At 42.8% G+C, this 13,619-nt stretch overlaps 1 protein-coding gene across 1 annotated transcript in view; it reads right to left on the reverse strand.

Annotated features, from left to right (window-relative positions):
- Positions 1-13,338, reverse strand: part of LOC311139857 (rap guanine nucleotide exchange factor 5-like) — a 29,838-nt gene extending 16,500 nt beyond the window's left edge. The window contains exons 1-5 of the mRNA XM_084174834.1: positions 13,265-13,338; positions 4,211-4,289; positions 3,237-3,384; positions 2,915-3,012; positions 59-89 (exon numbers count right to left, since the gene is read on the reverse strand). Coding sequence (XP_084030960.1) covers positions 59-89; positions 2,915-3,012; positions 3,237-3,384; positions 4,211-4,248 — 315 coding nt within the window. The 5' untranslated portion in view covers positions 4,249-4,289; positions 13,265-13,338. The remainder of the gene's footprint in view (positions 1-58; positions 90-2,914; positions 3,013-3,236; positions 3,385-4,210; positions 4,290-13,264) is intronic.
- Positions 13,339-13,619: the final 281 nt, after the last annotated feature.

Here is a 13,619-nt window from a genome sequence, read left to right on the forward strand (position 1 = left end):
TTTGGCCTCTTACCTTTCTGTGGGGTGAATAGTCATCTCATGCAGTTTGGCCTCTTACCTTTCTGTGGGGTGAATAGTCATCCACTGTACTGGAGAGGGAAACAAAATCAAACAATTAGACCATGAGACAAGAATGACAAAAAAACTATACACAATCAACTAGTAACCTGGTAGTTCTGTGATGTTCCATCAATCAACTAGTAACCTGGTAGTTCTGTGATTTTCCATCAATCAACTAGTAACCTGGTAGTTCTGTGATTTTCCATCAATCAACTAGTAACCTAGAAGTACTGTGATTTTCCATCAATCAACTAGTAACCTAGAAGTACTGTGATTTTCCATCAATCAACTAGTAACCTAGTAGTTCTGTGATTTTCCATCAATCAACTAGTAACCTAGTAGTTCTGTGATTTTCCATCAATCAACTAGTAACCTAGTAGTTCTGTGATTTTCCATCAATCAACTAGTAACCTAGTAGTACTGTGATTTTCCATCAATCAATTAGTAACCTGGTAGTTCTGTGATTTTCCATCAGGACTACATGGCTCTATATCACCATGCTAGTGCATAAATAGTAACAATAGCACCATTCAGATTCACAGCCTTTATTGTCTTGGTGAAATGAGTCATGGTCCTGATTAGATTAATCAAGGCTAGGTGACATGAGTCATGGTCCTGATTTAAAGGTGCAATATGTAGAATGTAGAACATTCTAATAGTTCGCCTAATTTCAGTTTATGTGACAACAAGGGATGTATAGTGTAGAGAATCATTGTATTATCTAAACCGCTGTGAAATATATTTTCTATAACCAAAAATATTGTATTTTCAGCTGTTTGAAGCTGGTGTACAAAACCGAAAGTAAAAGACGCAAAAACTAAACTCAAGAACGGGAAGCATAGAAATAGCACACATAGACCAGATCTACTGTTCTTAGACTTGCTTTCAATGAGAATAACAGATCTATAACTCATATTTCTATGTGAATTTGGTCTGGAGGGAGTAGGTGAGGAGAAGGAAAGTAGGTAGGAGAGGAGGGGAGGGTTGACATGGGATGTGTCTGTGGGGAGGGGAGGGTTGACATGGGATGTGTCCCAGTGTCTGTGGGGAGGGGAGGGTTGACATAGGATGTGTCCCAGTGTCTGTGGGGAGGGTTGACATGGGATGTGTCCCAGTGTGTCTGCTGTTCTCTGACAGAAAGCAGAGGGTTGTTTACACTCCCAGGTCAAAGGGCAAACACAGAGATTCTCTCTGAAGCATTTCTATTCAACATGAAGGTCTAGTTGACATGCAGCCATGTCTGTACCTAGAGGGACAAGCCTAGAAGACCGTAGCACACTAACTCACTGGTTTATAATATCGATCAGAGGAAGATGCATTGTACTCGATGGACACCATGTTCAATATTCTGGGTGTTCTTGGATGTGTGTGTTTGTCAACAAGGAAGGAATCCTCAATGCTATTGGCAATAATAGAACCAACAGTACAAATGGAACAACAGGCCTCTCTGTCACAGCTTGTGCTTTCCCAGCTATTCTTCCTACGTGTTTTAGACCGCTGACACAGAGGGAGAGGAACTTAGTGACCTTCACATTTCAGTACAACAACACAGCCCCAAACAGCACAACAACACTCCCCAAACAGTACAACAACACAGCCCCAAACAGTACAACAGCTGTTTACCAGCTACATGTTCGGAATTCACACTTAGGAGAGATAATCTACGCAACATTACACATAAATACACTATATATACAAAAGTATCTGGACATCCCTTCAAATTAGTGGATTCGGCTATTTCAGCCACACCCGTTGGTGACAGGTGTATAAAATCGTGCACACAGCCATCCAATCTCCATAGACAAACACTGGAAGTAGAATGGCCTTACTGAAGAGCTCAGTGACTTTCAACGTGGCACCGACATAGGATGCCACCTTTCCAACAAGTCAGTTCGTCAAATTTCTGCCCTGCTAGAGTTGCCCAAGTCAACTGTAAGTGCTGTTATTGTGAAGAGCAACAACGGCTCAGCCGCGAAGTGGTAGGCCACACAAGCTCCCGGAACGGGACTGGTGAGTGCTGAAGCACGTAGCACGTAAAAATCGTCAGTCCTCGGTTGTGGCCGAGCAACCGTACACAAGCTTAAGATCACCATGTGCGGCTGGAGTGGTGTAAAGCTCGCTGCCATTGGACTCTGGAGCAGTGGAAACGCGTTCTCTGGAGTGATTAATCATGCTTCACCATCTGGCAGTCCGACGGACGAATCTGGGTTTGGCGGATGCCAGGAGAACGCTACCTGCCCGAATGCATAGTGCCAACTGTAAAGTTAGGTGGAGGACTAATAATGGTCTGGGGCTGTTTTTCATGGTTCGGGCTAGGCCCCTTAGTTCCAGTGAAGGAAAATCTTAACGTTACAGCATACAATGACATTCTAGTCAATTCTGTGCTTCTAACTTTGTGGCAACAGTTTGGGGAAGGCCATTTCCTGTGCACAAAGCGAGGTCCATACAGAAATGGTTTGTCGAGATCGGTATGGAAGAACTTGACTGGCCTGCACAGAGCCCTGATCTCAACCCCATCGAACACCTTTGGGATGAATTGGAACGCCGACTGCGAGCCAGGCCTAATTGCCCAACATCAATGCCCGACCTCACTAATGCTTTTGTGGCTGAATGGAAGCAAGTCCCCACAGCAATGTTCCAACATCTAGTGGAAAGACTTCCCAGAAGAGTGGAGGCTGTTATTAGCAGCAAAGGAAGGGACCAACTCCATATTAATGCCCATGATTTTGGAATGAGATATTCAACGATGTTCCACATACTTTTGGTAATGTAGTGTAACTAATTCATCATATAAATTATTCCATTATTCAATTCCTAATGTCTTGCATGTTAAATGCATTATATGGCCACTCACTGTCTGCGATGCAGCCGCAGGAGTTTCTGTAGATCCTTCTGCTCCTTCTCCAGAGATGGATAGTCATACAGGTCATCCAGAAGGAAACGATACAATGTCTGAAACACAAAGACAACATCTAATGTCTGTTTTCACCCTCCCTTATCATGATATCACTTATTTTAGGGTAATCTCACTGTCCCATATCCCTAGCCTGGCCCCAGATTTGTTTGTGCTGTCTTGCCAACTCCTTATAGATGACTGAAGGAGTTTGAAAGACAGCACAAACAGATCTGGAAACAGGCTATGATATCCCTTCTTCTCCTCCCTCGCTCCGTCATACCTTCATGAAGAGTTTCAAATGCTCGTCTTCTCGTAGGAAGTCCCTGTAGAGTGTTGTCCACTGTGTTACCAGGTGCAAGACCTTACGTTTCCTGTCCAGAACCTCCTTCCCTTCCTCTTTCCCCCGGTGGTGTCTCTTTGAACAATAGGTGGGCTCCATGAGTTAAGGCATCAATACAGCAGGAGAGAGGTCTCTCAGTAGGCGTTGTGTGTATTGACATTAGCCAGGCCAACAGGATAAACACCTCTATTTTTAATTGTTCCAAGTTTTGAGGTGTATGTGTGCAGTGGCTCTAAGGGTGAGGTTTGTGTGTGTGTGTGTGTGTGTGTGTGTGTGTGTGTGTGTGTACAGTACAGAACAGTCGGTAGCTTTAGAGGTAAGGGTTGTGTACTGTATTCTAGAGGTAAGGGTTGTGTACTGTATTCTAGAGGTAAGGGTGGTGTACTGTATTCTAGAGGTAAGGGTGGTGTACTGTATTCTAGAGGTAAGGGTGGTGTACTGTAATCTAGAGGTAAGGGTGGTGTACTGTAGTCTATAAGTAAGGGTGGTGTACTGTATTCTAGAGGTAATGGTGGTGTACTGTATTCTAGATGTAAGGGTGGTGTACTGTAGTCTAGAGGTAAGGGTGGTGTACTGTAGTCTAGAGGTAAGGGTGGTGTACTATAGACTAGAGGTAAGGGTGGTGTACTATAGACTAGAGGTAAGGGTGGTGTACTGTATTCTAGAGGTAAGGGTGGTGTACTGTATTCTAGAGGTAAGGGTGGTGTACTGTAGTCTAGAGGTAAGGGTGGTGTACTATAGACTAGAGGTAAGGGTGGTGTACTGTATTCTAGAGGTAAGGGTGGTGTACTGTATTCTAGAGGTAAGGGTGGTGTACTGTAGTTTAGAGGTAAGGGTTGTGTACTGTATTCTAGAGGTAAGGGTGGTGTACTGTATTCTAGATGTGACCACCACAGCCTGTAGTAGAAGGATATTGTCCCAAAAGAGCCTGACACAGATCACTGGTTGACATGAACACCAGGTATGTCAGCAGGAAGTCATCCAGGAGAGGCTCTGTAAAACAGGAAACACATCATTTAGAACAACTTCCAATAGAACTGGGTAAAACTGATTCAAATCCAATGTAATTGGATAGAATGTAATTATTGTATACATGTATTTATTAATAAATGTAATAAATGTATTAAACATTTTTAATTATTAATGACCAAACCAAGCTTGTATGATCCTTAAAGCTACCTTCAAGCATCCGTAGGCTACTTCAAAGATGCAGACCATACAAAAATGTGCTCATAAATTAATTAAACAAATGGAAAAAGCCTGATCTCTGAAAAGTGAATTCCACCCTCTGACATCTTTTGTAACGTTTCTCTTTTCCTATATTAATCTAAACTCCTCCCACCTGCTGTTACCATTAGCTCCAACGCCATCCAGCTCTCTGCTCTACCTACAGCCTTTCATGTTCACACTGTGCCAAGCTCATTTAGTACTGACCTTGAAGAACTCCATGGAGGGTTTCAATCACTACACTGTCTATTGAAAGTAATGTCTTCAGTTAGCAATGTGTAAAACATATTAGCAAACCTGTGGATGGACACAAAATAAGTACCAATCGGGCAACCCCAATGCATAGTGGGGAAGAAATTACATTTGAATATATGAATATAATAATTGCGAAAAGCATCCCCCAAGACGAGAATTTATGAATATATATCCCCGGCCTACACAATACACATTGGCTTAAAGAAATCATTAAGGCAAAATGATTTTAATTAGATAAGGGTGACAGGTCTCACCCAGTGAAAGTAATTACTCCTAACAATCACTGAAAGATCCTAGTGCAATGTGAAAATGACTCTAAAACACATATAGAGCCTGTCCCAAATGGCACCCTATTCCGTTGTGTTCTACTTCTGACCAGGGCCCATCTAGGGAATAGGGTGCCATTTGGGACACAGCCTATAGACTCTCGAAATGAGAATGTTAACGAATGAACACAGGATCAGAACACAGGTTGAAAGAGAGAGAGAGAGAGAGAGATTGAGAGAGGATCTCAATGTGTGTGAGTGACCTTTCCACTCGTCCTGACCTCCTAGTTGACTCATCGTTATTCTAAGTCACTCAGGTAATGACTCACACACTTTCCAATGATGATTGTTCCATTTTAATTTGCTCCCTGGATACTTAAGCTATGTTGAATGACTCCCTCCTTTCCCTGTAGCCTGACCATTAATGTATACTGGGCTGTTCTCTGTCTGCTACAGGCAGTAGCAGGGAAGATAAGGCTACGTTGTTAACCTGCCGCTTGACACTGGTGTAAAGTACTTCAGTCAAAATACTTGAAAGTTCTACTTAAGTAGTTTTTTCGGGTATATGTACTTTACTTTACCATTTATATTTTCACTACTTTTACTTTTACTTCACTATATTCCTAAAGAAAATGATTTGCTTTTTACTCCATACATTTTCCCTGACACCCAAAATTACTTTTTATTTTATGCTTAGCAGGACAGGAAAATGGTCTAATTCACACACTTATCGAGAGAACATCCCTGGTCATCCCTACTGCTGCTGATCTGGTGGACTCACTAAGCACATGCTTAGTTTGTAAATGATGTCTGAGTATTGGAGCGTGCCCCTGGCTATCAGTAAAAAATAAAATAAAAAATGAGGCTGTCTGGTTTGCTTAATATAAGGAATTCAAAAGTATTTATACTTTTACTTTTGATACTTACATATATTTTAGCAATTACATTTACTTTCGATACTTAAGTATAATTGAAAGCAAATACTTTTAGACTTTTACTCAAGTAGTATTTTACTGGGTGACTTTCACTTTTACTTGAGTCATTTTCTATTAAGATATCTTTAATTTTACTCAAGTATGACAATTGGGAACTTTTCCCACCACTGCTGCTTGACTCTCTAACCGCCGGTCCAGTCGATGCTCTAAATCAAATTATATTCCCAATGCCGTCGTAACATTCTGATATTTGCTTAGCCTTAACCCATTGCTTTAATGTGTTTACAAGCATCATTGACGGTCGCTACGTCCTTGTGTGCAGACATCTCAAGGTTACAGGACATGTCATTCCTAGATATATGCTTTGATTTCATTATTAACAATGGCTTTGAACATGATCTAATAAACAGATTTGTCAATGTGAATATACCAACTCAGCTGGAAAATCAATTCAATGTTGTTGTTTTTTCTAGATCATTTGTTGTGTTTTCTTTGGTGAAAGTGCACCATCGTGACAATAAACAGTTCCATTTGAGAGGAATTTCAAGGGATCTCGTCAGATAACTAGTCAATGATTATTTGCTATTAACTGCATATTTAGGTCTTGAGCATCCCAGAAACAATTTTTACATAGGAAACAGGAGAAGAAGACATTTGGAAATCCAAAAGCTTGGGGTGGGTTGACATTCTGTGTCGTGCAGGCCCAGAACTGATCGTCCAAGTTATGCAAGTCATTGAGAGGGAGGGAGAGTGTCCGTGCCTGTCTGCGTGTGTGTGTCTGTGCATGCCTGTGAGCGTGGGTGCGTGTGTGTGTGTTTCCAGAAAAGATGCCATGCAGCCAGGCCACAGAGTAATGACAAGCTGTTCAAATCCTATTAGTAAGAATCTGTTCCCTCCCCAGCTCTGTGTCAGTGTGCCTCACATCCCAGCGTTGTACGTTCTCCCCTTTCATTTCACACTTACTTCCCTGGGCTTTGTGTGCTGCGTTCAGCTCCATAGAACACTGCTCTCTCCCTCCCGTCGTTATGTTAATCCACAGCACAGCGTACAGCTGTAGACACATCACTCACTCAGTGCTTTATGAGGAGAAACATGCAAACAGAGCAACATTCAACACACACACTGAAACACCACATACTGTCGTAGGCTAGTTCAGCAGACAACTCCCAACACCCAAACACACATCCCGTATGATGTGCAAGAACACAAACACACATGCACACACTAATGCACACACACTCACACACACACACACACACACACTCACACTCACACACACTCACACACACACACACACACACACACACACACACACACACACACACACACACACACACACACACACACACACACACACACACACACACACACACACACACACACACACACACACACTCACACACACACTGTACACACACACACACCTCTTCTGCTGCTGGTACTACATTAAATCTCTTGTGTCTGTTCTTTCCAGGTAACCCTGACCTGACCCCAGTCTCAGGACTAACCATAATATACATTACCACCCACTAAGCAGGGCAAGCAGTAACCATAATATACATTACTACCCACTAAGCAGGGCAAGTAGTAACCATAATACACACTACTACCCGCTAAGCAGGGCAAGTAGTAACCATAATACACACTACTACCCACTAAGCAGGGCAAGCAGTAACCATAATACACACTACTACCCACTAAGCAGGGCATGTAGTAACCATAATACACACTACTACCCACTAAGCAGGGCAAGTAGTAACCATAATACACACTACTACACACTACGCAGGGCAAGTAGTAACCATAATACACACTACTACCCACTAAGCAGGGCAAGCAGTAACCATAATACACACTACTACCCACTAAGCAGGGCAAGTAGTAACCATAATACACACTACTACCCACTAAGCAGGGCAAGCAGTAACCATAATACACACTACTACCCACTATGCAGGGCAAGTAGTAACCATAATACACACTACTACCCACTAAGCAGGGCAAGCAGTAACCATAATACACACTACTACCCACTAAGCAGGGCAAGCAGTAACCATAATACACACTACTACCCACTAAGCAGGGCATGTAGTAACCATAATACACACTACTACCCACTAAGCAGGGCAAGTAGTAACCATAATACACACTACTACCCACTAAGCAGGGCATGTAGTAACCATAATACACACTACTACCCACTAAGCAGGGCATGTAGTAACCATAATACACACTACTACACACTAAGCAGGGCATGTAGTAACCATAATACACACTACTACCCACTAAGCAGGGCATGTAGTAACCATAATACACACTACTACCCACTAAGCAGGGCAAGTAGTAACCATAATACACACTACTACACACTACGCAGAGCAAGTAGTAACCATAATACACACTACTACCCACTAATCAGGGCAAGTAGTAACCATAATACACACTACTACCCACTAAGCAGGGCAAGTAGTAACCATAATACACACTACTACCCACTAAGCAGGGCAAGCAGTAACCATAATACACACTACTACCCACTAAGCAGGGCAAGTAGTAACCATAATACACACTACTACCCACTAAGCAGGGCAAGTAGTAACCATAATACACACTTCTACACACTACGCAGGGCAAGTAGTAACCATAATACACACTACTACCCACTAATCAGGGAAAGTAGTAACCATAATACACACTACTACCCACTAAGCAGGGCAAGTAGTAACCATAATACACACTACTACCCACTAAGCAGGGCAAGTAGTAACCATAATACACACTACTACCCACTAAGCAGGGCAAGTAGTAACCATAATACACACTACTACCCACTAAGCAGGGCAAGTAGTAACCATAATACACACTACTACCCACTAAGCAGGGCAGGCCGTCTTCTATGAGTTAAAAAAGCGTCTGCGTTTTAATTGGCACCTGGTCAAATGTAGTGCACTACAGGGAATAGGATGCCAAAACCTAACAATGAATATTTAATTATGGGATGGGGCTAGACTCGGCTAGAGGCTTAGTTCAGTAGCAGGTTCTGCTTCCCATCATGCACTTCTCTACAGTATGAAGCACTCTGCTCTAGAGGCATGTTTTGTTCAATTGCATCATGACTACCTGAAATGAGTCTCTCTGCTTGTACAAAAAATATTACATTAAAAATAGAAAATCCAACTCCTATGGATGGTGAGGTCCAACGGCAATAACTACTGTAATCCTGCAATGTTAGGAGACCACAGTGAAGAAAAGAATATACTATGGGCTGAGCAATGCTTGGGCTTGCAAAATTCTCAGGTTTTCCTGAAATCCCAGTTGGAAAGGTCCTGGATTTAGGAGGATAGAAGCAGGAAATCCCGAATCCTCCAACCAGAATTTCTGGAAAACCTGGGAATACTAGGAAATGTACCACCATTTTGCAATTCTAGCCATGCTGGAAATATCCCTTACATGATACATATGACTCACAGCTAACTACAATAGGAGCCCAAGTTTTCCTCCTTACTGTTTTCATACTGAAGCAGTCTGCAGGATCAGTGAATAGCCTGGGGGCATAGACTCTATTCTATTAACCAACGGTCAGTGAATCTCTTCTGTGTCCTTAATTACACTCTATTCCCTATATAGTGCATTACTTTTGACCAGTGTCCATTGGGATCCCATTTGGGACCACAGTCTCTGGTCTGCCTTTACTTCACTGAACACAGCACAGGTAGACACACAGCCCCTGTTACTACCACTAGACCTTGATCAGGGAGAGATTAGTTGAGGACACAGTCCACATCTTCCACTTAATCAGGGTAGGAGAGAAAGGAGCACTCCAGAAGAACAGAAAATAAAAATGGATTTGCATGAGAAACTGTACATTGATGTTATTCATCTATATCTCTATGTACTATGTGCATTGATATATATTCATATTATCCCTACAAGGGAAGTTACTTGAAAGAGAACGCTAACGTGGAATGAATACGTAAGTAACATTGTAAGTGTATGATTATTATTATTACTTTAGCATGTGCATGCAATTATATCATACAATAGCCTTGACTGATCCAAACAATCACATCAGACCATATTTACTTTCCCATTATACAACAAGCATCCCAGGATGGAATTAATTAATTCACTCATTCAAATGATTAAGCTATGAATTTCAATAAGCATTCATCTCTGATAATATACCAGAGAGTAGCATTAGTCATCTCTTACAATATACCAGTAGTCCTCTCTGACAATACACCAGTAGTCATCTCTGACAATACACCAGTAGTCATCTCTGACAATACACCAGTAGTCATCTCTGACAATACACCAGTAGTCATCTCTGACAATATACCAGTAGTCCTCTCTGACAATACACCAGTAGTCATCTCTGACAATATACCAGTAGTCCTCTCTGACAATATACCAGTAGTCCTCTCTGACAATACACCAGTAGTCATCTCTGACAATATACCAGTAGTCCTCTCTGACAATACACCAGTAGTCCTCTCTGACAATACACCAGTAGTCCTCTCTGACAATATACCAGTAGTCATCTCTGACAATACACCAGTAATCCTCTCTGACAATACACCAGTAGCCCTCTCTGACAATATACCAGTAGTCATCTCTGACAATACACCAGTAGTCCTCTCTGACAATACACCAGTAGTCATCTCTGACAATATACCAGTAGTCCTCTCTGACAATACACCAGTAGTCATCTCTGACAATACACCAGTAGTCATCTCTGACAATACACCAGTAGTCCTCTCTGACAATACACCAGTAGTCCTCTCTGACAATATACCAGTAGTCATCTCTGACAATACACCAGTAATCCTCTCTGACAATACACCAGTAGTCCTCTCTGACAATACACCAGTAGTCATCTCTGACAATACACCAGTAGCCCTCTCTGACAATATACCAGTAGTCATCTCTGACAATATACCAGTAGTCCTCTCTGAAAATACACCAGTAGTCCTCTCTGACAATACACCAGTAGTCATCTCTGACAATATACCAGTAGTCCTCTCTGACAATACACCAGAGAGCAATTACATAGAATCATAATGAAGGCTTCCAATCACATACAGCAACTTATGCATAATGCAGTGGTCTGGTTATTATAATGTAGGCCTACCATGGCTGTGTCCCAAATGGTACCCTATTCCCTTTGTAGTGCACTACTTTTGACCAGGGCTCTGGTGCACTATAGGGAACAGGGTGCCATTTGGGACACAACCCATAAAAGCAGTATTGCTATGCCTTATGAATTAAGAATCAGTCTGCTCGTTAGCGAACAGGACAGACCTCAAACCAAAACATCCATCTGCTTTGTTGACAATCTCTTCTCTCATTGTAGATGGTATATGGTAACACAATGTTACCCCACCCCAAATCTAATGACGCAACCTTAAAATCGGTAAATTTAGTTTTTTACATCAACAAATAATCATTGCATTTTCAAAATGAAAAGAAACCAATAAATACATTTACTCAATAAAATTATATTTGTCATTATCTTTCTCAAAAACGTTTGTACATTGTCTCATACAATGATCTGTCCTCTACTTACTTTGTTCCCCCAAAAAACAACCCCACTGCAGTTCCCCTGCGACCCCACTAAAGGTCGCGACCCCGACTTTGAATACCACTGGGATATAGTGTATAGTAGAATACATGCTGTGTAGAGCTGTACATTACAGTATCGGCTCATGGTGATCCTCAAACATGCCTGTGGTGTTCGTTAAAATAAGTGCTATCTGGCAGAAATATATATTTTGCATTCTTTATAATGTCTGGGTTAGCCTGGGTATCTGGCAACTAAACTTCAACAGCTATAGCAGCTTGAATATTGTATTTGTAAGGATTGTTCTTTGATCCCAACTCTTCACTTCGTTGAGATATCAATTATATATGAGGAGATTTATATTAGCTATTCTTTTCATCAACCCCCAACACATTGACTACAACGTCCTCAATGGCACCCTATTCCCTATGTAGTGCACTACTTAGAGAATGGGGTGCCATTTGGAACAAAACCATATGTCTTCACATGGCTGGCTGCCTGCGTGAAGCTAATGACTTCTCATCAGAACACCACCACCTCCATCTCCTCCCAGGGAGCCTCATGACAGGTTTAGTAGAGACAATGTTTTATAGTTGTCTGGTTTTTAGTGAAGCTGAGATCCCATATTATCCCATATGATCTCCCTCCCCCCTTGTTATTCTGGAGGGAGCATTGAGGAGAGCCGCCCAGCGCCCCAACAACAGCATTAGCAGGGCTGCAGAATTAAGGGAGCGAGAGCGAGATCGAGGGGAGGGGGAGAGAAAGGAGGGAGGGAGAGGAGAGAGAGATGACTAGTTTAGAGGAGCCAGGGCCGAATGGACTCTGGAGTCATTTTTGTGGAGGATCATTGACCAGCGATCAGTGTCTCATTGGGACGTACAGAGCTGATTCCCTGAGTCCCTGTCCCCTGCATATAGAACACCAATCTGAACATCAAATTGACCCGAAAATCACAATTTCCTCATACATCCTCTGCACTGCTTCCTGAATCTGCTCCTGATTATAGAACCCTCACTAGAGAAGGTCTAGGTGTTCAGATCAGTTCAGTGACTCCACACACACACACTAACTCATCAGAATGAGCAATGATCTGTGGTCTGGCAGGGGCAAGGCATGGAGCAGGCAGCCTGATGGGAACTCATCTGTGACCGGCTGCATCCATCTCCCTTCTCCCATCTCCCACCGCTCTATATATCAGCCTCCCATCTCCCTTCTCCCATCTCCCACCGCTCTATATATCAGCCTCCCAGGAGCAGCCTGCATCTCTCACTTTATCTCTCTCTCTCTCTCTCTCTCTCTCTCTTCTCTCTCTCTCTCTCTCAATCTATTTTTCTCCCTCATTATCTCTCTTTCTCTATCGCCCTATTTCATTCTCTCTCTCTCTCTTTCTGTCCCTCCCTCTCGTTCTCTTGCAATCTCTATCACTCAATTCATCTCTCCCTCTCAGGCATTTCCTCTCATCACAATATACACAGTCATCTATCCATCTTCAGTAAGAGACACTCTCCTCTCTCTAAACGGGTTATCTCTCTCTCTCTCCTCTCTCTCTCTCTCTCTCTCTCTCTCTCTCTCTCTCTCTCTCTCTCTCTCTCTCTCTCTCTCCTCTCTCTCTCTCCTCTCTCTCCTCTCTCTCTCTCTCTCTCCTCTTACAAATACCATAGATGAACATAGATTAAAAGTAGTAGCCAGAGCCAAACATATTGATTTGGGGGTTAAGTGACTGACCTGACTCCTTGGTCTGTTGTGTGCTCCCTTGGTCATCATGGTGGTGGTCCAGCCTCAGGACAGACAGCAGGTGTTCTAGGATCTTTCTCTGGGGTCCCTGACACCACCACGTACCTGTCAGAGACAACACTGTCACTGGACAAGTCCTCCTCGATGGAGGACTGAGAGCGACTGCTGCTCCACACCTCCTCTCCATCCCGCTCTCCCTCTGTCTCTTCCTCGTCTATGTAGCGGAAGTAGGGGACATCGAAGTGGTGGGACTTTGGTGGTCTTGGCCCCTTCCTCTGCCCGGCTGGCGCTGTCACTGCCCCCGCTGCTCATGCTACTTTCCTCCTCATCCTCCTCCTGCTCCAAC

The sequence above is a fragment of the Coregonus lavaretus genome (genome assembly GCF_964263955.1).
Source record: "Coregonus lavaretus genome assembly, chromosome: 13".
NCBI lineage: Eukaryota > Metazoa > Chordata > Actinopteri > Salmoniformes > Salmonidae > Coregonus > Coregonus lavaretus.